Here is a 26,498-nt window from a genome sequence, read left to right as displayed (position 1 = left end):
ATTGCACGCGGTTTCATCGGCCTACGACAATGTGTACTCAAGTTATATGCCATCATATCGAACACGAATATCAACTTCTATGATTGAGTTTTTCGTGAGCTGTGGTCGCGAAGAAAACGATGTTGCATCAGTTTCCTTGGTTATTCGGCGTGCTGAAACCGAATATGATGCCAGATTTTGTCTAGGTGCAGCCAAAAAAAAGTGATTCCCACGATGTGTTACGTATTTCCGGTGAATTTGGTGTTATTAAAAGAAATAAAATCTCAGTTGGTGTCATTGTTTCAATATTGTCCTTCCGTTTTTGATCTTAGTAATTTAGGGAAGCCGAAATAACAATTTTTAACCGTCGAGCGGTAGCCGATTAAAATTTGACTTGCCGATTTTAAGAAGGACATGCTAGATTGATTTATTTTAACGTTGAGAATTTACCGAAAACCGTAAATAGTGGTTAAACTTTCCTTTTTTGGAATATCAAACGACATCCGGGTAGAAAGAATAAATGTTTTCCTCACGTTACTCACTTTCGTTGTTTCTTTTATAATTAGTCCTTTGGGTCGCTGTCTGGACGGCTGCTTGGCTGGATGGATGATACGTTTTCTGTAGTCTTTTTGAATAAAGTTTTTTTTTTGATTTCACTTATTGACGTTTTCTTTTCTGGATTTCCGAGAGAAACAAAATTAATAAATATATATATATCGAACGAAAACTGTATTTTTAATCGTTGGTTCACTTCACTAAGAGTGCGGTTTGTTTTTAGATTACATTATTTAATTGTTAAATTCTCGTGGGGTTCGCAAGAGACCGTTCGTAAACGAGCATCTTGGGTCGCCTCGGCAAAATTTATCAATTAATTTTACTGAAGATTTGGAATGAAAGAGTTAATTGTTAAATTCTCGTGGGGTTCGCAAGAGACCGTTCGTAAACGAGCATCTTGGGTCGCCTCGGCAAAATTTATCAATTAATTCTATAAAAAATTATGCAATGAAAGATTCAATTGTTAAATTCTCGTGGGGTTCGCAAGGCACCGTTATTTAAACGAGCGTCTTGGGTCGCCTCGGCAAAATTTATCAATTAATTCTATTCAAGAGTGATTTTTCACGTAAGTCAACCGATAAATTCTCGTGGGGTTCGCAAGCCACCGTTCTTAAACGAGCGTCTTGGGTCGCCTCGGCAAAATTTCTCGGTATGATTTGTGTGATGGGGAAGTTAACACTTTTTCACAACACTTGGTATCACTTCTTTTTTATTCACCACAAATTCTTTACTTGTTTGAGACTTGACATGTTTAAATTTAATAATTAAAGTGAATGGTGGCTTTAGAAAAATATTTCATGTAAATGAATCTTATGTCGAAAAATGCGAAAGGTAAAATAATTGTGAGTTCAACAGTGCAGACAGCAAAATTATCATAAATTCAACGGTGCAGAAGGCCAAATTATTCTAAGTTCAAGAGTGCAGAAGGCCAAATTATTCTAAGTTCAAGAGTGCAGAAGGCAAAATTATTCTAAGTTCATAACTCACGAAATTTTTCCAAGTCCACAACTCACGAAATATTTTCTAAGTCCAAAAATAATTTGGAACTTAGTCGATTTAATGTTCCCGGAGCTCTTCGGAGAGATGACTGCTGCTGGCTGATGTTGAAGTTGAACTGCCGTTTCTCTGCGGCACTGAGACTACTCTGACCGATTATTCACCGCGTCGATCGTTGGCGCACGCTATCCAGTAGTAGGGATGGTGGGGATGCTTCGTTTAACGTGCAACTCCACTTGACTGAGAGTAGGGATGGCGCGTGATGCGTATTCATATGTTCTGTGTGTAGTCTCATCTAATGCTGTGACATTCTCTTATGCCTTATTACATTTTTCATTTTTACATTTTTAATTCTTAAAAATTATTTCTGATATTTTGACAATGATTTTTCTGTTTTAAAATTAATTTTTGAACGTGATTTTCACTATAGCTTAAATGGATCCTTTTGGCATCCTCATGGTACTACTATAAGCAATTTTTGTCTATTGACATTGTCTCTTGACAAATTTGACAAAATTCGTTTTTGACCCTATTTTTGGTCTAGAAATACGATTCTAGTATTAAAACTTTTTTGACAATTTTTTATAACATTTCAATTGTTAATAACAATAGTATTTTTCAGTAATCAGGAACAATTATTCATCCATTCAAATGTCCACATTTTATAGCATTTTTCCATAAATTTTCATTTTCTTAACTATACAACTTTCGGAGATATTGACTTGACCTTGAAAAATGTTTATTAACTTTTAATGGCGTTGTTTATAACGTGAAAAATCTAATCAATGGCTCAGTCGTTAGAGGATTCAGTGGACTATTTTTATGGATTTTTCGGTAGCAATTCGTTCATTAATTTCGTGGTTATTAACATTTACAATTAAGATCGCTAATTTATCAAAATTGACATGTTTAAATTGTTGAGTTTTGTTTAATTTTCTTTCATATTCTTGTTCTTGTTATTTAAATGCACTAATTTCGCCAATTTTAGATTTTTTAGGGGTAATTCTTAATGACATGTCAATAGACATTCAGTTTTGTCTATTGACTTTTACAATTTTTTATTACATATTTTTGTAGTTCACAATTTATGCCGTAGTTTCTATATGGGATGTTTTTGCATATGTCCCATAGGGAAAGCGCTATCAATTCTCGAACTTTATTTGCATACACCGATACAAGGATTTGAGTGTGTGTGTATAGTGTGAATTATTTAAAAATCAATATCTTCACTGTTTATGAAGATTAAGAAAAGATTTTTTTTGTTACATATCAAGGATCTACTGAACTTCCTTTTACGATTTTTCTGAATTGTTTACAGGATTTTTCATGTACGTTTTGTTTACAACAATTATATTTGTTAATAATTTTTATCATTTTTATGAATGGAATAAATAGTTTTCAATATATGGAGTCCTTTTTTGTCTGGAAACCATTTCTCTATCGTCAATAATGCGGACGCTAGAATTTTCCAAAGTTTTTGTGGACACACCGATACATGGGTTTGTATGTGTGGGTGTGTGTAAAAGTTTAAAAATGAATATCTTCACTATTTATGAAGATTAAGAAGAGATTTTTGAAATACATATTTAGGATCTACAGAACTTCCTTTTACGATTTTTGTGAATTGTTCGTAGAATATTTCATGTATATTTTGTTTACAACAATTATATTTGTTAATAAATTTTATTATTTTTATGAGTGAAATAAATAGTTTTCAGAATATGGAGTCCCTTTTGTATGGAAACCATTTCTCCATCATCAATAATGCGTACGCTAGAATTTTCCAAAGTTTTGTGGACACACGGATACATGGGCTTGTATGTGTCTGTATGAAACTTCAAAAATAAATATCTCAACTGTTTATGAAGATTAAGAAAAGATTTTTGGTGGGTGCTTACCCCGGTGATCGTTCTTTCTTTTCCACTGATTTGCATTTTGTTGTTATAAATGTTTGTTAATTGTTTATTAACAAATTCTATTTTTTCATAACTTTTCATGGCCATTGTCTTATGGAATATTTAGTTTACGTTATTTCTTGACTTTTCATGCATCCTTTTTGATGCAACAGTCGAATTTATCTATTTTTCTGAATTATGATTTCTCTTTTGTATTTAAATTATTCGTTTTTCTTTTCATTTATTTCAATCGGAGTCATATCATTCTTAGATTGACTCGTATCAATATATACGTGGAAATTTCCAAGATTTCGTCATTTTTGAGAGGGTGCGTTACTCGTCCTCGCGGTTTAACCCTGTTCTAACGTCCCAAAGCTGAGTTTCTTTTAATCATTGGTATGTGGGCTCCTGTATGGTCCCGAATTATTTTTATTTTAAGTAATCATTTATTTATTCTGTGCAATGATTGTATTAAAGGTCATCGGCTTGCGACGTCAGAGGGAGAAATACTGTTCCGTCCTCCGTCAATGTTTCTATCTTTTCATTTCTTTATTTTTATTTATATATAGAATCCTTTTGGTCATTCATCTAAGAATGTTTCGTTACATGACCTCTGGTTGATATATATGATCAGTTATTTATAGCGGTATTTATACTTTGCAATTGCTTCTATTTTTCAGAATTATGATTTCTCTTTTGTATTTCATTCTTCGTTTGTCTTTTCATTTATTTCAATCGGAGTCACATCATTCTTAGATTGACTCGTATCAATATATACGTGGAAATTTCCAAGATTTCGTCATTTTTGAGAGGGTGCGTTACTCGTCCTCGCGGTTTAACCCTGTTCTAACGTCGCAAAGCTGAGTTTCTTTCTAATCATTGGTATGTGGGCTCCTTCATGGTCCCGAATTATTTTTATTTTAAGTAATCATTTATTTATTCTGTGCAATGATTGTATTAAAGGTCATCGGCTTGCGACGTCAGAGGGAGAAATACTGTTCCGTCCTCCGTCAATGTTTCTATCTTTTCATTTCTTTATTCTTATTTATATATAGAATCCTTTTGGTCATTCATCTAAGAATGTTTTGTTACATGACCTCTGGTTGAAATATATGATCAGTAATTTATAGCGGTATTTAGTATTTATATTTGATTGATTTCATCCTTTATATTTTGCAATTGCTTCAAGGGGATATCATTCATAGAAAACGTATGTGAATACGTAACATGACAATGGTGAGTGCAGTTGCTTTTGTCTGTTTTAGCGACAAAAGCAACTGTAAAAGTCTATTATAGTTTCGTCTTTTTTTTTTTGTGAAAAATCAACCAATCACGGTCCTTATTCCATAGTTTTGTGGTTTTTACATATTTTATCGTTATGAACTCTATCAGGGGATTCTCCGGTACATTAGCTCGAAAGGATAAGCTCCTAACCCACTGAAATTCAATTAAACATATTATAATTTATTTTTATCTAAGCGTTGCATGTTTGACAGTATTTGATTGATTTTAACTATTCGATTCAAGTATTTCACTATTTAATCTCTAATTATTTGTTGCACTGAGTTTTGCAATCCCACTTCACGTATTTAATGTTCCTAGTTTTTTCTTCATTTCAGTAGTCTTTTAAATGTTTTAATTATTTGTCGACACAGTTTGGCTTCCTTGCGCCAATCGTATTCGTCATTCATGTAAAATTTCATGATTTGAGGATTCGTGTCCAATTTTATAAAGTGCATGTTGCCAAATAGTACTCCTTGTATGACAGCGATGTGTAGTGGTTTGAGTATTTCTTCGAGATTTTCTGTTAAATTGTTAAGCGCTGCCGGTTTTTCCCTTGCTTTTCTGCAGTCTGCGATTTTTGTGGAATACGTAGTAAGTTTATTATATATTTGATTCCTCAGACTAACAGGATAATTCAGTATTAAGGACGCTCGTAACGTCCTGTATCGGATTGATGGATCCATTTTATGTATTCTGTAATCGTAGGTTTAATTTAGATATATATTCGTGTAGGTATTATTGCGAAAAAGGGAGGTGCTTATAAGTGGTTACTTCCCAATTGAGTAAACCCAGGTATTGCTTGCAGTGAACATATATAGATAGATATAGAATATTTAAATTTCATGAAATATTTTTGCCCAATATATGTTTGATTATTTGATTTTTAAATTATTATAGGCTTAAGCGTAGTGTTAAGTGGTCCAAGTCACTTTCGTATAGTTAAATTACGTATTGTCACGTTTGCGAGGTACCCATAGATCTTAAGTATTGGACTTTAATGTAATTGAACATGATATATCATAATAAGAGATACAGTGTAGTAAAATAATAATCTTCTGATCCTGTTCCGCTCGTGTTCTTCGGTATCCTTAGCTCCTTGCTGTTCTGTTGTCCGTTTTGGTATCATGGATCGACTAATGCCTGCGGATCAACTGCCGAAGTCTGGTCATAGTACGTACATTTGTTGTTTTCTTTGGCTAGGATTATTAGAAAGGTATGGGGACTTTCATATGGTAAGGAAGGTTTCGTTCATCCAATGGTGCTGTGACAGGTCTATCTGTATGCTGTTCAATTTTGGTATTCAATTTTCTGCGATTTGTTCTCGTTCTCCACTCATATCTTGCATTCGTACTTCTTGTTAGTAGCGGAGGTTGGATTCCGGTATTCGTTTTCATTGATTTTGAATTATTGCTTGACTTGGATATCTTGGGCTCCCATTTCCAGTATGATGATGGTTATGCTGCTTTGCACTGTAGAGAGTACTTCTACTGCATGCTCGCTCCGTTGTAGTCTCCATTATCCTGTGGAACTTCCCATCGTCGTCACGATCGTGTAGAATGCTTGGTTTACGCATGTAAGGTATTTTGAATATCTGTTGTTTAGTGTTGGTCAGCAAGATTGTGACCTCTCTTTTAAATATTTTGTTTTCATTTTCTTCGTCCTTTTCCAAGTGTACGCGGTATTTTCTGAGTGAGAACATGACGTGAGCATCTTTTCAGCGATAGTTCGAATTGATTTTCGAGTATCAAGAGGTCGGAAGAAGGATATAGGGGAGCAGGTAAGGAAAGCAAAATAGGATTGTGTTTTGTTCGTCGTTGTTGTTTTCTTTTCTTCTTTTCTTTTCAGGCCGAAGGTCCGCAGAACATCAAGTTCGATCCCTGATATCCTGAAGAATTAGGTGCCAATATTCGGAACCTTAAGCCGCAACTGTAGGGCGTTGCATGTTTCAGCTCATTCATGCTGAAGGAATTTCAGGCTTATTCTAAATCTTACACTTCAATTCATAATTTTACATACTACTCGTCAGTGGCCTATCGTTACAGTATTTTATTATATATTCTACTTATTTCTTCACTTGTTTTCAGGTTATCGCAAAGGTGACAATCGATACTCGAACTCATGCCAGCCCACAGTATTGTTACTTCATGAGTATGATTCTAATGTTATGCATATACATACATGTATATACATATGCATATGTATATGAATATTATAATTTTTATTATTTATTTAGTGAGGCTATTTAACGGGATCTGTGTCATTCCGTCGGCGTTCTTTTACCGTTATAATTCAAGCGTTAGTAGCCATTATGAATAGTTAAGTTTAGTATTATTTTTTTATTTTTATTTTGCAAGTTTCTCTCATTTTCTCAAGTTAAGCCTGAAGTAATAGAAAGAATATCCTACCTTTATCTGCTATCATTATCTGTATCTATTTCGTCCGCCGAAATCTCCTCCAATTCTTCGTGACTATCGGTATTTTCTATTTCGTCGATTTTCGCTTCGCAATATTGTTTAAATACATCTAATAATTTATGCATTTTTTCTACTTTCTTTTGCAATTGTCTCGCGATAATTAATATTCGGTGTTTCCTTTTCCTCGCCTCTAAGATTTCTTTATTGGGGTGTCTCCATATCCTAATCATACGAGGGCGCTCATTCGTGTGTCTGTCCATTCCTGATTCTGGAATGATATGAGACGTTTATTTCTTTATTTACGGAAGAAAAAACGTTTCGTTCCATTTATAACTCTATATTTTGCATTCAGTGCATTGCAAATACGTGCTCGTGCAGATTAGTGCTACCTTCACCTAGATTATATAAAAGGGATGCGGACAGCAAAAGTCGGGAAAAGAAAAAAAAAAATTATGTGTCTAAAATATTAAGTGCAGCATGGTAATGTTGCGTGCTCTGTTATTATCTACTTTGTCTAATGTTTTTTGACTAAACTATTTTCATTCTTGATACCGTTTGGAATCAAAAGTTTGGTTGAAAGCGCGTTATTTTTCCCCTAGCCTTAGTTTGCCAAAAATTATGATGTATGTCCAATTTTTGGTTTACTGATTGTTATGCTGAAGGAATTAATAAATGTCGCACAGTGTAGATATTAAATATGTCATGATTTATATTAATGACCTCTGTTATGTTTTTGTTTTAATGTCTACAAATGTTGATTATGAATGTTTGACTCGATATAAAGCATTGAGAGTACATTCGGTACGGGATTATCTCCCAATAAAAAAAAAATGTATATGGACATTATGATTTTATGCACATATGAATGAAAAATAAAAAAAATCTATATCTATATATGTATACATATATATGTAGGTTATTTCATTGAATACAATGCTAGTGATAATTATAAAAAAAATATAGAAAGAGTAGTTTCGAATACTGTATAAAATACTATAAAATAATATTTATTTAGTTATTTATTTTTTTTTTTTTTTTCTATCTTATTTCGCCGCCGTTTCCCTGGGGACCCCTTGGATCGTCACTCCCAAAGTATTTATTGACTCCAAACCCCATTGAAATTCGGCCTTCTCCCCGTCGTGTAATGGAATCGTGTAGGTTATGATTGTTGAGTTTCTATTTTAATTTGTAATTTGTGTTTGCAGCTCTTCATGTAGGGTTCTGAGGAAGATCATGTGGAACCGTAGATTTCGCATCGTTCTTTCCATGAGAATTTTTGAATCTGTAGTGTTTTGGTATTTGAATAACCTATGCATTGTGTTGCTCAACTGATCAGTAGCAGCTTGCATCTTGCTAATAGTCGTCTGCATTTGCCGAATCTTCTCGCAAATATCAGCCGATCGGGTGTTCATCGTTGATGATGCTAATTCTGATGCTGATACTGCTGCTGATAATGCTAATGCTGATGCTGATTGTTGTTGATGTTGATTCTGTTAATGATTTGTGAAGTCAATTGCTAGTTATTCAGGAGGGTAAATGTAACCAGGATAGTTGAAACGTGCAAGATAGTTGTGGACCATCACGATTTCGGACGAGTAGGAAGACATATAATATATTTCCCCTTGATCAGCATCGAATCCACTGTTGATTTCTGAGTGGCTATTTTTCTATTTATTGGCACTATGTAGAATGGTTATTAACAAATACTTCTACTAGTTTGTGTTAGTTGGGGCAGTACTTAAAGCTATACGTGCTTGCGATAGTAATTGCGGATTAATCGGATTAGGAAGGGTGGCTCGTGGCAGTTCACTTGTTGTAGTTATAGTGTTCAATGGCGTGGTTCTCCGGGTGTGTGTTCTCATCTCCGTGTTAAGAGGTTGAGCTTCGATGTTTTCTGGTAAATTATTCGTTTGGTTTCGACGTGTTCTGTATATAAAATAATGTGTAAGTCCTCCAAATAAAGCTCCAAGTATACGGAAGCTCCATCCGAATGCATCGTGTAGCGTAAAACCATGTATGAACACATTAGCAATGCCAATTATCACGTGGATAATAGTGACAATTCCTATAAGAATCGATACTGTATTCCCAAATATTTTGAGTTTTTCCCACGTCTTATAAGCTGCTGATTCCGTCATTTCCTCTACCATCTCCCTACTCAAAAGGTGTTTCATTGAAATAGTTCCGGCTGGCAGTTCATTACCATTGGCGGCGCTGACAAGATTATTCATTACAGTGGCGGCTTCTGCTCGAGTTAATAGTCGGTCACGTAATTTTTCCATATCTGTTTCGCTATAAATTCCACTAGTTGCTAAATTTTCTATTTTTTCATATTCCCATTCTATTGGTAGAGAAGGGTTAAAGGTTGCAGGCGTTGGGGTTTTCATTGGGTCAGGGTTCAGTGCATACCAATATCCATCAATTCTATAAACTGTAGGTATCGCTGAATGGCAGTCAATGACCGTTCCATGTCTAATCAACATTCTCGATATTCCGGTTAGAAAGTAACTTTCGTTGTTGTAAGTAACTGGCATTTCTTGGTAACAATTTTCACTCTTTCTGAGGGTGACTGGTACTGCCGTGCATTTGACAATGGAAACCAATTCTCCTGTTGTTATTGCATGATAACCCGGGCCTTTCATGAGGTTATAGGCAAATATATCAGGTGCAAATGACGCTGTGCTAAGGGCGTTCATTAATGAGGTTCTTTGGGCTTCGCATTGACTGAGACGAATATAGTGATACAGCTTCCTAACTTGAGTTCTAAGGTGGTGTTCAAGGTATACAATTTTCGTGTTAACATATTGCATTAAGTCCACATTATCGGTATTGATAATCTTATTTGTGGGGAAAGTGGTTCCCGGAGAAACTTCCATAATAAATAATTTTGGTAATTCAGTTTGGATCAAAAGGTAGCCACATGTTAATGTCTTAGATCTTTGCTCCAATGTGAAAGTATAGTCTCTAGTGGTAACTAAATAAGTGGTCGGGTTACTGTTGTCTGATTCGATCTTCGTAGCTGATCCTCGATATAGCGTTGTGTATTTTCCGAATTTACAGTCGTCTGGAGGCTGGACTGACCAAAAGGCCTGAGTGCCAAAAGAGTTTGTACAAGACCCCGCCAAAAAATCGCATTTGGCTCCCGATTGAAGGGTTACTTTGTTGGATATTAATTCGACAGTGGTGACATATGAAGTGTAGTAGATTCGCGCTATTGCGTTGACAATGACTTCGTCCCAATTCCCAAATGGGTCACTATACTGGCTTCCTTGACATGTGCCGTCAACTTCGGCTTTACCGGCTATTGTGATTGGTCTAAGATTGGTGATATTTTTAACTAGTGCATCGACTACAATGTTGTGTGATATCTGTAGTGAGTTGGAATCATGTAATTTTTGGCATTCGTGTTGTTCCAGCTCAACGAAATATTCCCTGCGGTAATTGTGCACTATTGCTACATGGGAGAACATTCCGCAACGGTGAATTGTTCGATCTAATTGTAATCGACATTCTACGACCGTAATTTGTCCATATTTGTTAAGTTGCATAAGTTCGATGTTGACATTTGTTGATTTGGGTTTAACAAGGGGGATGTGACATTGCCCCACCTGGAGTAGAGAATACGAGGTGATGTTTAAGGTAGACCCACTACAATCATAACCTACTAATCCATTAATTTCCTGGGTGTTGATGAACAACAGGACGAGAATAGCCGTCATCATCCTTTTTAGAGTCATCTGTAACATTTTTGGATGATGTTGGGATTTTGCTAACTCAATTTTCCTACTACCCTAATTTTCTGATTATAATTTGTTATTAATTATTAATTAGTTATTCTAGCTGAAATAATGATTCTAACTTTTGAAGATTTTTATTCTTAATGTCTATTGTGTTATCATTTATGTGGTTATGAGAGAAACTTGCATTTTAGATAACCGTAGCTTATTAATATGAACCTTTTTCTTGGCTCCATTTCTATTTATTATGACGTTACAATTTTCTAGTATTTCAATAATATTATAAGGACCTTCATACTGGTCAGTCATTTTTCCCTTATTGGGTTCTTTAAGCAAAAATACTTTATTTCCCACACTAAGCTGTTGTGGATTTATTTTCGCATCGTAATATTCTTTAGATTTAAGTTTTGCTTGATGAAGATTTTGTCCTGCTGTTTCTTGAAATTTACTGATTCGCGTAAATAGTTGGCGCAAATAGTCTCCGTATGTAGGCTCGATTGGCTCATTAGCGGCTTGACTGGATGGTAATCTAGCTAATTTCCCGAATACTAATTGATGAGGAGTGTATCCCGTTCCCTCGTGGACACTAGTGTTATATGCAAAAGAAGCTAATTCACATAGTTCGTCCCAATCTGTATGGGTGTCTGCGTACTGTTTTAGGTATTGTATGAGGACATGGTGGGATCTTTCGATGGATCCATTGCTTTGAGGTCTATATGCAGTAGTATGATATTGTTTAATTCGAAATTTCTTGGCAATTGTTTTCATGAGACAAGATATAAAATTTGAGCCTTGATCGGTGAGTATGATTTTTGGTGCTCCGAAATAGCAGATAAAATTTTTAACAAGAGCAATTGCTATTTCTCTAGAATCTCCGTTCTTTAAAGGTATAGCTAGAGAATATTTAGTTAACAAATCTTGAATGGTGAGAATATATATATTATCATTTTTCGTTTTCGATAAAGGTCCCACCATATCCATGGCGATTTTGTCGAAGGCTGCTTTAGGTGTGTCGGTAATAACCATAGGTTGTTTCGTTTTAACCCTAACTAATTTCTTTAGCTGACATGCCCTGCAATTACGAATGAGTTCGATAACGTCTTGTCTCATACTTGGCCAGAAAAAGTTCTGCCTAAGACGATTAAAAGTTTTTGTCGTACCTTTATGACCGTTCGTCGCGCTAGCGTGATACTCGAGTAGGATTTCGGATCGGTCATGCTCATTGGGGATTATGACTTCTTGCGTGCAAATTGTAATTTTTACATCAATTGGTGCAAATGTATCTACTAGGATTTGTTCTATTATATTCCATGGGACGTCGTCGAATTGATCAGTCTTAGCTATGCTAATTGATTTGATATTGAGATCAATTATTGCGTTGTGAACAGATTGTAACCCTTCGCGAATGTCTTCTTCGACCACTATGTTGTTCCTATTATTACGCAGGGGTAGGATGAGGGTAAGTTTTTTCTTATAAGGTATAACTTTTACACGGAGTAAAGTGAGATCATTGATCGGACAATCGATTGTATGCAGTATTTCCAGAGCTCCATTATCGCAAGCTTCACCCCTAATAGAAGTAAAGATAAGATAATTGTCTTGTCGCATGGCTAAATTGTCACGACATTCAATTACCTGATCCGAAATTATTCGCGAATTTGGTGGTAGTCTTTCTTTATTTTCCCTTTGTCGTTGATTCTCGAATGGAACGCGAGCTGTTGGGAATATTTCTTCGCTCGAATCGCTTGAATCATCTGAGTCAGGTACATCGACCTCAACTGCTTCATTCTCATGATTGCTAATAGAATCTGTTCTGAGTATATCAGTCGAGTTGTTATCTTGTGCATCCTCTGGGGATATGAACATGTCGGACATAATTTCAGTAAAGTCTGCTAACCCTAGAGACCCGTCATCAAAAAATGTTTCATCTAATTCATCACAAGCGGCTGGGGGTAAATAGTGGGATGGGTCGATGTCTTGATTATTTGCAACGCTTGCAGGATATGACTCAGAGCTGCGTTCGCTCTCCGCTAATCCACCGTTACTGGATAGCTCACTGTGATTATGTTCGTTATCTGAGTCATTTCCTTCAGGTGATATCAGGGGTTCAGATGCCGGATGTTCGGCTAAGATTTCCGTCGCGCTACTTGAGCCTGTCTGTTGCGTGATATCTTCGTCAGCTATATTACTTCTTTTATTTCTACCTACATTCTCACTGTCCTCTGATTTCGTGCTGTTATCTACTGCTATATCAATATCATCGCTTCCCACACGAGATCTTTTCGTCAGTGCTTTTGTTACCTCTTTCTTTTTTCGTTTTGCTGGGGCCGTAAATATTGAATCACTAGAAGAGGTGTCAGAATCAATCGTGAAAATTCTTTTTATATCTAACAAAGTATCATCGTTGTCGCATTCTGTTTCGTTATTAAATGGAATATTTCTAGATAAAGCATCAGCATTTGCGTTCACTAACCCTGGTTTATATACTATTCGGTAATCAAAATCCTGCATACTTAGTCTCCACCTAACAATTCTAGAATTTGGCGACGACACCGAATTAATCCAAGTCAAAGGCCTGTGGTCTGTAACTAATGTAAATTTCCGACCGTAGACATAAGGTCGAAAGTAGTTTACCGCATAAATGATAGCAAGCATTTCCTTTTCTATAGTCGAGTAATTTTTTTCTGATTTTCCTAATACTCTTGAGATATATGCAATTGGAAGATCTTTACCAATCTCTCCTTGACTGAGAATTCCGGCAATGCCGTATCCGCAAGCATCTGTCGTGATTACAAACTCCTTGGTGAAATCTGGATATTGCAGTATGGGAGATTTGCACAGCGCGTTCCGTAAATTACTAAAGGCTTTGTTTTCCTCGTCGCCCCATTGAAATTTCTTGTCTTTCATTAGGAGAGAGGTTAAAGGTTTGGCGATTTTTGCATAATTTGGGATGAATCGACGGTAATACCCGGTTAGGCCAAGAAATTGTCTGATATTTTTCTGATTGGTTGGTCTTGGAAAATTTTGGACAGCTGTTAATTTTTTTGGTTCCGGACGTACTCCATCAGATGATATAATGTGTCCCAGATAATTGATCTCTTTCTTTAAAAAGTGACATTTATCCGGTTCGAGTTGCAAACCAGCCTTTCGTAAGCGCTCACTTAAATTTTGAAACTTTCGAACATGCTCTTCAAGAGTCTGAGAATAGATCACTATATCATCCATGTAGACGAATAATTCTTTACCCTGTAATCCAATTAGGACTTTATCCATCATTCTTTGGAATGTTGGGGGTGCGTTTTTGAGACCGAAGGGCATGCGCGTAAACTCATAGTGCTGATAGGGTGTAGAGAATGCGGTTTTATGTGTGTCATTAGGATGAATAGGGATTTGATGGAATCCACTAGCAAGGTCAAAGCTTGAGAAATATTGGGCATTTCCCAACTGGTCTAATATTTCATTAATGTTTGGGAGAGGGTAGGCGTCCCCGATGGTTTTTTCATTGAGAGATCGGTAGTCAATTACCATTCTCCATCTTTTATTTCCTAAGGAATCTTCCTTTTTCGGAACTATCCAAATGGGAGAACTATAGGGCGAATCGGATGGTTTAATTATACCTCTTGCCTCTAATTCTGTACATTGTTTTATAATTTCGTCTTTGTGAATAGGAGGGAATCTATATTGTCGTTTGAATACAGGTACGTCATCTATTGTATTAATTTGATGAAAAATAGCATTTGTAGCACCTAAAGCTTCGCCATTAAGAACAAAAAGGTCTTGGTGTTGGCTAATGAGTTCAGTAATTACAGTATTTTCTGTTTCAGTCAAATGATCGAGATAGAGGAGGTTTTGTATAGATTTTGCACGTTCAGCAGTGAGTTTATCGCTTGAGACTACATTAATGGGAATAGTATCGAGAGGTGGACTTGCGAACCAATTTGGCTTGTGACTTAGATAGTCGAGTTTTTGAATATGAGAATTAGGCTCTTCTTGAAAATTGTTTTCGCGGATCAGTTCGCGCTGTGCATCAGTCTCTCCTCTACATGTTAACCAACTACACTGGCCCATCTTAATCACAGGCGTAGGCAAGGTCAAATCTTGATCACTTTGATTGATAGCTCTGATGTATGCGTTTCCTTGAATATTCAATTCTGGACTTCCAATTATGGAAACCTTGTCTGCAATGTAAATATCCGAGATAAGGCCAACCGTGGGTGAATCTTTGGTTAATTGAACTGTAAATGCACAGGAAGAATTTTTAGGAATTGTTTGATAGTCGTCGTAAGTTATTTCCATCACTACATTATGGAAAGAAAAAGTTTTAGATTCATACGAAAGAGTGGCTCTGAACTCATGGAAAAATTCTGCGCCAATAATTCCGGCCTGAATTATAGGAAGATTGTCGCTCACTACATGAAATTTTATGGAATAGTTATCAATGTTAATTAAAACGGTTCCAAGGGTTTTAATAAAATTGTCAGTAATACCGTGAAGCTCAATAATGTCTTTGTTATTCATTGGGGCGTGAAAATTAAGAGCGCTGATTTTAATTAAATTGACTTCCGCACCACTATCGATCATCATCACCGTTGGTAATTTTAATTGTGATGAGTATAATGTAACGGACGCGATCTTTGTTTTTCCAATTTGCACGTGAGCAATACGAGAATAAGGCTTTAATTCTGTCTGTCCTTTCGAATCGAGAAGTTTTTCTGCAGTAGTCCTCTCACTAGATCCATTGGGTTTTACGGGCGCGGTTAATCTGAGATTTTCAATTGATTTTTCCGTGTCTAATTGTGCTTCTTTTAGATGATGGACATCGCTAGTTTCAATTGATGATGTTTTAGGGTTATTTGATTCCGTATGTGTTCGATTGGGAGGATTTGTAGCTACGGATTCATTAGCGTTAGATAGTTGTTCAGACGCGCGCCGCGCAGTGGTGTTAATGGAACAATCGGAATTTATTTTTGTATTTTCTGTGGAAATTTTAATCTCTGATTCTACTGGGGAAACTATCGCATTAATCGGTTCGTCAGGTATACAATTAATGTTAACGTTCGTCTCTGAATTATTTTTTTCGAATTGATTATTATTAACTGAGTCCTGTACTTGTTTTTCTACGTTTAACCCCCGGGATTTCTGTCTCAATTCTTCATGATATCCGAGTCCGTACCGCATTAATGATGGTTTTTGTTCCCATAACGCCCTAAGCCCTTCATGTGTTTTGATGGCATTAATTGTTCGTGCTCTTTGATCGACGTATAATTCTTCTATGGTTTTGATCGGTATTTTCGCTAGATCCGCTCCGGAAATATTTATATTACTATTACTTGCGCTTTTCAAAGTGTCCTGAATATTTAATTTAGAACTTCGTAGTGTGCAATCGCGTTTTATTGAGTTCCCGTGGTTGTTCCCGAAGTCGAGGGGAAATTCGGTAGGATTTGATTTTCGTTCGATTGGTTGCACGGGTTTTGAGATAGTGACGGGATTTGATTCGGATTGCTCCCCGTAAACCCGCCAATATTCTGTTCGGGGAGTTGGCCATTTTTTGAATTCATTTCTTTTTGTCTGTTCATGTAAGCTAACTTTCTACAGTTACTCAAGTTATGCCCTGGCGATCGACATAATTCACAAAAAACTCCCGGTATATAGCTTGGTTTATTGCCGTTTTCCTGCCCAAAATTGCTATTACTTGAATAATTTTGAGTACCAGTATTATTAAAGGAACTAAAATTTTTTCGATTTTCAGAAAAGCGATGATTATTCCATGAACCTGGGTTGCTGAAATTCCTGGGATGATTATTGTGATATCTATTTTGAGATATTGCTTTTGAGTTACTAAACCCTTGTGGTGTTTTGCTGAACCCGTTTCGATGTGAAATTTCGTTGTCCCGTCGATTGAAAACGCGGTTGTCCTCTTGTGGAATGTTTGCATTAACTCCAGAGCTGTGTGAGTTAGTTTGAGTTGTGCCAATAAAATTTTGAGGCTCGTGAAATCGAGTCGTGTCGCGTTCGTGGATTTTATACACTTCGATTGTATTTTTAAATGTTTCATCTAGAGTCGTATGTGGTTTAGATAAGCATTGGATACGAAGCGAAGGTGGAAGACCATTCAGAAAGGCTCTAATAGTATCTTTTTCAAGTTTAGTGACATCTTCTACTGTTAAATATTCTCTTTCAAGCGTTTCAGTTTTAATTACATCAGAATAGAGGCTTTTAACGTGGTTAATGTAATCTACAACATGCTCTTGCGATTTCTTGCAAACATTCTCAAGCGCTGCTTTCAATTCATTTGCAGTTTTATAAGGATCAAAAAAGTTGCGTAAATTAGTTTCAAGTTCCAGAGGTGTTTGATATTCCAAATTTTCTAAGGTTATTCGTGCACGTCCTTTAAATTTCTGACGAACAAGTGCTAAAAACATGGGAACGGTAGACTGGTCGAGCATAGAGCATGCACGATTGCAAGCTCTCATAAATTGTGTAACTGTTATATTGTAACCGTCAAAAGAAGGTATATACGAGAGTGCGTCTTTAACTGTGATTCTACTCGGAATGTAGTGCGCATTGATAAGTGTATTGCTGGGTTGTGATTGTGCAGTTTGATTTTTCAATAAATCTATGTCATTCTTAAGGGTAGCCATTTCATCCAGAATTACGTTAGTTGCCAAATAATTTTGATTTGAAATATTGGGTCGTTCAAAATCTCCTTCCGACGGAGAATTACTAGTCTGTGTTTGACATTCTTTCAATTGTTTTACTGAAGCTTGCAGGTCTTTAATTATTTGGGCCTGTTCTTCGATTAATTTCAATCTTTCCAAGAGTTGTTGATTAAGCTCGCGGGCTTCTTCTAATTGCTCTGGTATCTCACCCACATTCGTTTCGTAATTATCCATTTTGATTGATGCAAGTATTGATATCTATATATATAAATTTTATTAATGTAATTTTAAAATCAAAAACCAATGAATCTATATGAATATATATATATGGTAACGAGTTGAATTAATCGATTATTTTTTGAGATTTATTTATTTTTTTTTTTTCTTTGAGAACAAAAAAACTCGAGTAAAATAAAATGAACGATGAAACGAAAAACGAACATTGGTCAGTATATCGTATCTTCTAGGATGATAGGCGTTAAAAGTGCTAAAATTCATTAGATTAATATTATGTGTGCGACCAGCCAACTAATGCAATAAAAAAAAACGAAAAAGTGACTGAGAAAAACCCCACACTTAGCACCATTTTTGTTACGTATTTCCGGTGAATTTGGTGTTATTAAAAGAAATAAAATCTCAGTTGGTGTCATTGTTTCAATATTGTCCTTCCGTTTTTGATCTTAGTAATTTAGGGAAGCCGAAATAACAATTTTTAACCGTCGAGCGGTAGCCGATTAAAATTTGACTTGCCGATTTTAAGAAGGACATGCTAGATTGATTTATTTTAACGTTGAGAATTTACCGAAAACCGTAAATAGTGGTTAAACTTTCCTTTTTTGGAATATCAAACGACATCCGGGTAGAAAGAATAAATGTTTTCCTCACGTTACTCACTTTCGTTGTTTCTTTTATAATTAGTCCTTTGGGTCGCTGTCTGGACGGCTGCTTGGCTGGATGGATGATACGTTTTCTGTAGTCTTTTTGAATAAAGTTTTTTTTTTGATTTCACTTATTGACGTTTTCTTTTCTGGATTTCCGAGAGAAACAAAATTAATAAATATATATATATCGAACGAAAACTGTATTTTTAATCGTTGGTTCACTTCACTAAGAGTGCGGTTTGTTTTTAGATTACATTATTTAATTGTTAAATTCTCGTGGGGTTCGCAAGAGACCGTTCGTAAACGAGCATCTTGGGTCGCCTCGGCAAAATTTATCAATTAATTTTACTGAAGATTTGGAATGAAAGAGTTAATTGTTAAATTCTCGTGGGGTTCGCAAGAGACCGTTCGTAAACGAGCATCTTGGGTCGCCTCGGCAAAATTTATCAATTAATTCTATAAAAAATTATGCAATGAAAGATTCAATTGTTAAATTCTCGTGGGGTTCGCAAGGCACCGTTATTTAAACGAGCGTCTTGGGTCGCCTCGGCAAAATTTATCAATTAATTCTATTCAAGAGTGATTTTTCACGTAAGTCAACCGATAAATTCTCGTGGGGTTCGCAAGCCACCGTTCTTAAACGAGCGTCTTGGGTCGCCTCGGCAAAATTTCTCGGTATGATTTGTGTGATGGGGAAGTTAACACTTTTTCACAACACTTGGTATCACTTCTTTTTTATTCACCACAAATTCTTTACTTGTTTGAGACTTGACATGTTTAAATTTAATAATTAAAGTGAATGGTGGCTTTAGAAAAATATTTCATGTAAATGAATCTTATGTCGAAAAATGCGAAAGGTAAAATAATTGTGAGTTCAACAGTGCAGACAGCAAAATTATCATAAATTCAACGGTGCAGAAGGCCAAATTATTCTAAGTTCAAGAGTGCAGAAGGCCAAATTATTCTAAGTTCAAGAGTGCAGAAGGCAAAATTATTCTAAGTTCATAACTCACGAAATTTTTCCAAGTCCACAACTCACGAAATATTTTCTAAGTCCAAAAATAATTTGGAACTTAGTCGATTTAATGTTCCCGGAGCTCTTCGGAGAGATGACTGCTGCTGGCTGATGTTGAAGTTGAACTGCCGTTTCTCTGCGGCACTGAGACTACTCTGACCGATTATTCACCGCGTCGATCGTTGGCGCACGCTATCCAGTAGTAGGGATGGTGGGGATGCTTCGTTTAACGTGCAACTCCACTTGACTGAGAGTAGGGATGGCGCGTGATGCGTATTCATATGTTCTGTGTGTAGTCTCATCTAATGCTGTGACATTCTCTTATGCCTTATTACATTTTTCATTTTTACATTTTTAATTCTTAAAAATTATTTCTGATATTTTGACAATGATTTTTCTGTTTTAAAATTAATTTTTGAACGTGATTTTCACTATAGCTTAAATGGATCCTTTTGGCATCCTCATGGTACTACTATAAGCAATTTTTGTCTATTGACATTGTCTCTTGACAAATTTGACAAAATTCGTTTTTGACCCTATTTTTGGTCTAGAAATACGATTCTAGTATTAAAACTTTTTTGACAATTTTTTATAACATTTCAATTGTTAATAACAATAGTATTTTTCAGTAATCAGGAACAATTATTCATCCATTCAAATGTCCACATTTTATAGCATTTTTCCATAAATTTTCATTTTCTTAACTATACAACTTTCGGAGATATTGACTTGACCTTGAAAAATGTTTATTAACTTTTAATGGCGTTGTTTATAACGTGAAAAATCTAATCAATGGCTCAGTCGTTAGAGGATTCAGTGGACTATTTTTATGGATTTTTCGGTAGCAATTCGTTCATTAATTTCGTGGTTATTAACATTTACAATTAAGATCGCTAATTTATCAAAATTGACATGTTTAAATTGTTGAGTTTTGTTTAATTTTCTTTCATATTCTTGTTCTTGTTATTTAAATGCACTAATTTCGCCAATTTTAGATTTTTTAGGGGTAATTCTTAATGACATGTCAATAGACATTCAGTTTTGTCTATTGACTTTTACAATTTTTTATTACATATTTTTGTAGTTCACAATTTATGCCGTAGTTTCTATATGGGATGTTTTTGCATATGTCCCATAGGGAAAGCGCTATCAATTCTCGAACTTTATTTGCATACACCGATACAAGGATTTGAGTGTGTGTGTATAGTGTGAATTATTTAAAAATCAATATCTTCACTGTTTATGAAGATTAAGAAAAGATTTTTTTTGTTACATATCAAGGATCTACTGAACTTCCTTTTACGATTTTTCTGAATTGTTTACAGGATTTTTCATGTACGTTTTGTTTACAACAATTATATTTGTTAATAATTTTTATCATTTTTATGAATGGAATAAATAGTTTTCAATATATGGAGTCCTTTTTTGTCTGGAAACCATTTCTCTATCGTCAATAATGCGGACGCTAGAATTTTCCAAAGTTTTTGTGGACACACCGATACATGGGTTTGTATGTGTGGGTGTGTGTAAAAGTTTAAAAATGAATATCTTCACTATTTATGAAGATTAAGAAGAGATTTTTGAAATACATATTTAGGATCTACAGAACTTCCTTTTACGATTTTTGTGAATTGTTCGTAGAATATTTCATGTATATTTTGTTTACAACAATTATATTTGTTAATAAATTTTATTATTTTTATGAGTGAAATAAATAGTTTTCAGAATATGGAGTCCCTTTTGTATGGAAACCATTTCTCCATCATCAATAATGCGTACGCTAGAATTTTCCAAAGTTTTGTGGACACACGGATACATGGGCTTGTATGTGTCTGTATGAAACTTCAAAAATAAATATCTCAACTGTTTATGAAGATTAAGAAAAGATTTTTGGTGGGTGCTTACCCCGGTGATCGTTCTTTCTTTTCCACTGATTTGCATTTTGTTGTTATAAATGTTTGTTAATTGTTTATTAACAAATTCTATTTTTTCATAACTTTTCATGGCCATTGTCTTATGGAATATTTAGTTTACGTTATTTCTTGACTTTTCATGCATCCTTTTTGATGCAACAGTCGAATTTATCTATTTTTCTGAATTATGATTTCTCTTTTGTATTTAAATTATTCGTTTTTCTTTTCATTTATTTCAATCGGAGTCATATCATTCTTAGATTGACTCGTATCAATATATACGTGGAAATTTCCAAGATTTCGTCATTTTTGAGAGGGTGCGTTACTCGTCCTCGCGGTTTAACCCTGTTCTAACGTCCCAAAGCTGAGTTTCTTTTAATCATTGGTATGTGGGCTCCTGTATGGTCCCGAATTATTTTTATTTTAAGTAATCATTTATTTATTCTGTGCAATGATTGTATTAAAGGTCATCGGCTTGCGACGTCAGAGGGAGAAATACTGTTCCGTCCTCCGTCAATGTTTCTATCTTTTCATTTCTTTATTTTTATTTATATATAGAATCCTTTTGGTCATTCATCTAAGAATGTTTCGTTACATGACCTCTGGTTGATATATATGATCAGTTATTTATAGCGGTATTTATACTTTGCAATTGCTTCTATTTTTCAGAATTATGATTTCTCTTTTGTATTTCATTCTTCGTTTGTCTTTTCATTTATTTCAATCGGAGTCACATCATTCTTAGATTGACTCGTATCAATATATACGTGGAAATTTCCAAGATTTCGTCATTTTTGAGAGGGTGCGTTACTCGTCCTCGCGGTTTAACCCTGTTCTAACGTCGCAAAGCTGAGTTTCTTTCTAATCATTGGTATGTGGGCTCCTTCATGGTCCCGAATTATTTTTATTTTAAGTAATCATTTATTTATTCTGTGCAATGATTGTATTAAAGGTCATCGGCTTGCGACGTCAGAGGGAGAAATACTGTTCCGTCCTCCGTCAATGTTTCTATCTTTTCATTTCTTTATTCTTATTTATATATAGAATCCTTTTGGTCATTCATCTAAGAATGTTTTGTTACATGACCTCTGGTTGAAATATATGATCAGTAATTTATAGCGGTATTTAGTATTTATATTTGATTGATTTCATCCTTTATATTTTGCAATTGCTTCAAGGGGATATCATTCATAGAAAACGTATGTGAATACGTAACATGACAATGGTGAGTGCAGTTGCTTTTGTCTGTTTTAGCGACAAAAGCAACTGTAAAAGTCTATTATAGTTTCGTCTTTTTTTTTTTGTGAAAAATCAACCAATCACGGTCCTTATTCCATAGTTTTGTGGTTTTTACATATTTTATCGTTATGAACTCTATCAGGGGATTCTCCGGTACATTAGCTCGAAAGGATAAGCTCCTAACCCACTGAAATTCAATTAAACATATTATAATTTATTTTTATCTAAGCGTTGCATGTTTGACAGTATTTGATTGATTTTAACTATTCGATTCAAGTATTTCACTATTTAATCTCTAATTATTTGTTGCACTGAGTTTTGCAATCCCACTTCACGTATTTAATGTTCCTAGTTTTTTCTTCATTTCAGTAGTCTTTTAAATGTTTTAATTATTTGTCGACACAGTTTGGCTTCCTTGCGCCAATCGTATTCGTCATTCATGTAAAATTTCATGATTTGAGGATTCGTGTCCAATTTTATAAAGTGCATGTTGCCAAATAGTACTCCTTGTATGACAGCGATGTGTAGTGGTTTGAGTATTTCTTCGAGATTTTCTGTTAAATTGTTAAGCGCTGCCGGTTTTTCCCTTGCTTTTCTGCAGTCTGCGATTTTTGTGGAATACGTAGTAAGTTTATTATATATTTGATTCCTCAGACTAACAGGATAATTCAGTATTAAGGACGCTCGTAACGTCCTGTATCGGATTGATGGATCCATTTTATGTATTCTGTAATCGTAGGTTTAATTTAGATATATATTCGTGTAGGTATTATTGCGAAAAAGGGAGGTGCTTATAAGTGGTTACTTCCCAATTGAGTAAACCCAGGTATTGCTTGCAGTGAACATATATAGATAGATATAGAATATTTAAATTTCATGAAATATTTTTGCCCAATATATGTTTGATTATTTGATTTTTAAATTATTATAGGCTTAAGCGTAGTGTTAAGTGGTCCAAGTCACTTTCGTATAGTTAAATTACGTATTGTCACGTTTGCGAGGTACCCATAGATCTTAAGTATTGGACTTTAATGTAATTGAACATGATATATCATAATAAGAGATACAGTGTAGTAAAATAATAATCTTCTGATCCTGTTCCGCTCGTGTTCTTCGGTATCCTTAGCTCCTTGCTGTTCTGTTGTCCGTTTTGGTATCATGGATCGACTAATGCCTGCGGATCAACTGCCGAAGTCTGGTCATAGTACGTACATTTGTTGTTTTCTTTGGCTAGGATTATTAGAAAGGTATGGGGACTTTCATATGGTAAGGAAGGTTTCGTTCATCCAATGGTGCTGTGACAGGTCTATCTGTATGCTGTTCAATTTTGGTATTCAATTTTCTGCGATTTGTTCTCGTTCTCCACTCATATCTTGCATTCGTACTTCTTGTTAGTAGCGGAGGTTGGATTCCGGTATTCGTTTTCATTGATTTTGAATTATTGCTTGACTTGGATATCTTGGGCTCCCATTTCCAGTATGATGATGGTTATGCTGCTTTGCACTGTAGAGAGTACTTCTACTGCATGCTCGCTCCGTTGTAGTCTCCATTATCCTGTGGAACTTCCCATCGTCGTCACGATCGTGTAGAATGCTTGGTTTACGCATGTAAGGTATTTTGAATATCTGTTGTTTAGTGTTGGTCAGCAAGATTGTGACCTCTCTTTTAAATATTTTGTTTTCATTTTCTTCGTCCTTTTCCAAGTGTACGCGGTATTTTCTGAGTGAGAACATGACGTGAGCATCTTTTCAGCGATAGTTCGAATTGATTTTCGAGTATCAAGAGGTCGGAAGAAGGATATAGGGGAGCAGGTAAGGAAAGCAAAATAGGATTGTGTTTTGTTCGTCGTTGTTGTTTTCTTTTCTTCTTTTCTTTTCAGGCCGAAGGTCCGCAGAACATCAAGTTCGATCCCTGATATCCTGAAGAATTAGGTGCCAATATTCGGAACCTTAAGCCGCAACTGTAGGGCGTTGCATGTTTCAGCTCATTCATGCTGAAGGAATTTCAGGCTTATTCTAAATCTTACACTTCAATTCATAATTTTACATACTACTCGTCAGTGGCCTATCGTTACAGTATTTTATTATATATTCTACTTATTTCTTCACTTGTTTTCAGGTTATCGCAAAGGTGACAATCGATACTCGAACTCATGCCAGCCCACAGTATTGTTACTTCATGAGTATGATTCTAATGTTATGCATATACATACATGTATATACATATGCATATGTATATGAATATTATAATTTTTATTATTTATTTAGTGAGGCTATTTAACGGGATCTGTGTCATTCCGTCGGCGTTCTTTTACCGTTATAATTCAAGCGTTAGTAGCCATTATGAATAGTTAAGTTTAGTATTATTTTTTTATTTTTATTTTGCAAGTTTCTCTCATTTTCTCAAGTTAAGCCTGAAGTAATAGAAAGAATATCCTACCTTTATCTGCTATCATTATCTGTATCTATTTCGTCCGCCGAAATCTCCTCCAATTCTTCGTGACTATCGGTATTTTCTATTTCGTCGATTTTCGCTTCGCAATATTGTTTAAATACATCTAATAATTTATGCATTTTTTCTACTTTCTTTTGCAATTGTCTCGCGATAATTAATATTCGGTGTTTCCTTTTCCTCGCCTCTAAGATTTCTTTATTGGGGTGTCTCCATATCCTAATCATACGAGGGCGCTCATTCGTGTGTCTGTCCATTCCTGATTCTGGAATGATATGAGACGTTTATTTCTTTATTTACGGAAGAAAAAACGTTTCGTTCCATTTATAACTCTATATTTTGCATTCAGTGCATTGCAAATACGTGCTCGTGCAGATTAGTGCTACCTTCACCTAGATTATATAAAAGGGATGCGGACAGCAAAAGTCGGGAAAAGAAAAAAAAAAATTATGTGTCTAAAATATTAAGTGCAGCATGGTAATGTTGCGTGCTCTGTTATTATCTACTTTGTCTAATGTTTTTTGACTAAACTATTTTCATTCTTGATACCGTTTGGAATCAAAAGTTTGGTTGAAAGCGCGTTATTTTTCCCCTAGCCTTAGTTTGCCAAAAATTATGATGTATGTCCAATTTTTGGTTTACTGATTGTTATGCTGAAGGAATTAATAAATGTCGCACAGTGTAGATATTAAATATGTCATGATTTATATTAATGACCTCTGTTATGTTTTTGTTTTAATGTCTACAAATGTTGATTATGAATGTTTGACTCGATATAAAGCATTGAGAGTACATTCGGTACGGGATTATCTCCCAATAAAAAAAAAATGTATATGGACATTATGATTTTATGCACATATGAATGAAAAATAAAAAAAATCTATATCTATATATGTATACATATATATGTAGGTTATTTCATTGAATACAATGCTAGTGATAATTATAAAAAAAATATAGAAAGAGTAGTTTCGAATACTGTATAAAATACTATAAAATAATATTTATTTAGTTATTTATTTTTTTTTTTTTTTTCTATCTTATTTCGCCGCCGTTTCCCTGGGGACCCCTTGGATCGTCACTCCCAAAGTATTTATTGACTCCAAACCCCATTGAAATTCGGCCTTCTCCCCGTCGTGTAATGGAATCGTGTAGGTTATGATTGTTGAGTTTCTATTTTAATTTGTAATTTGTGTTTGCAGCTCTTCATGTAGGGTTCTGAGGAAGATCATGTGGAACCGTAGATTTCGCATCGTTCTTTCCATGAGAATTTTTGAATCTGTAGTGTTTTGGTATTTGAATAACCTATGCATTGTGTTGCTCAACTGATCAGTAGCAGCTTGCATCTTGCTAATAGTCGTCTGCATTTGCCGAATCTTCTCGCAAATATCAGCCGATCGGGTGTTCATCGTTGATGATGCTAATTCTGATGCTGATACTGCTGCTGATAATGCTAATGCTGATGCTGATTGTTGTTGAT

General features: G+C 35.1%; 1 protein-coding gene across 8 annotated transcripts; it reads right to left on the bottom strand.

The window, feature by feature from the left end:
• Positions 1-1,521: 1,521 nt before the first annotated feature.
• On the bottom strand, positions 1,522-26,482 carry LOC135172231 (uncharacterized). Of its 8 annotated transcripts, XM_064138462.1 has the most exons (4): positions 25,007-26,482; positions 19,414-23,294; positions 18,414-18,546; positions 10,876-15,095 (listed from the first exon to the last, which is right to left on the bottom strand). In XM_064138462.1, the coding sequence occupies exon 4, from the start codon at positions 14,926-14,928 to the stop codon at positions 11,023-11,025; it is 3,906 nt and encodes a 1,301-aa protein (XP_063994532.1). In that variant the 5' UTR covers positions 14,929-15,095; positions 18,414-18,546; positions 19,414-23,294; positions 25,007-26,482; the 3' UTR covers positions 10,876-11,022. The 8 variants fall into 8 exon arrangements, 5 of the variants coding, with proteins under 5 accessions (XP_063994532.1, XP_063994529.1, XP_063994530.1 ...); XR_010300934.1 differs by lacking the exon at positions 10,876-15,095 and adding an exon at positions 1,522-7,391 and having other exon boundaries at positions 19,414-26,482; XR_010300936.1 differs by lacking the exon at positions 10,876-15,095 and adding an exon at positions 1,522-5,402 and having other exon boundaries at positions 19,414-26,482.
• Positions 26,483-26,498: the final 16 nt, after the last annotated feature.

The sequence above is a fragment of the Diachasmimorpha longicaudata genome, unplaced genomic scaffold (genome assembly GCF_034640455.1).
Source record: "Diachasmimorpha longicaudata isolate KC_UGA_2023 unplaced genomic scaffold, iyDiaLong2 ctg00000210.1, whole genome shotgun sequence".
In the NCBI taxonomy this organism is placed as follows: Eukaryota; Metazoa; Arthropoda; class Insecta; order Hymenoptera; family Braconidae; genus Diachasmimorpha; species Diachasmimorpha longicaudata.
This window is presented reverse-complemented; position numbering and strand designations above follow the sequence as displayed.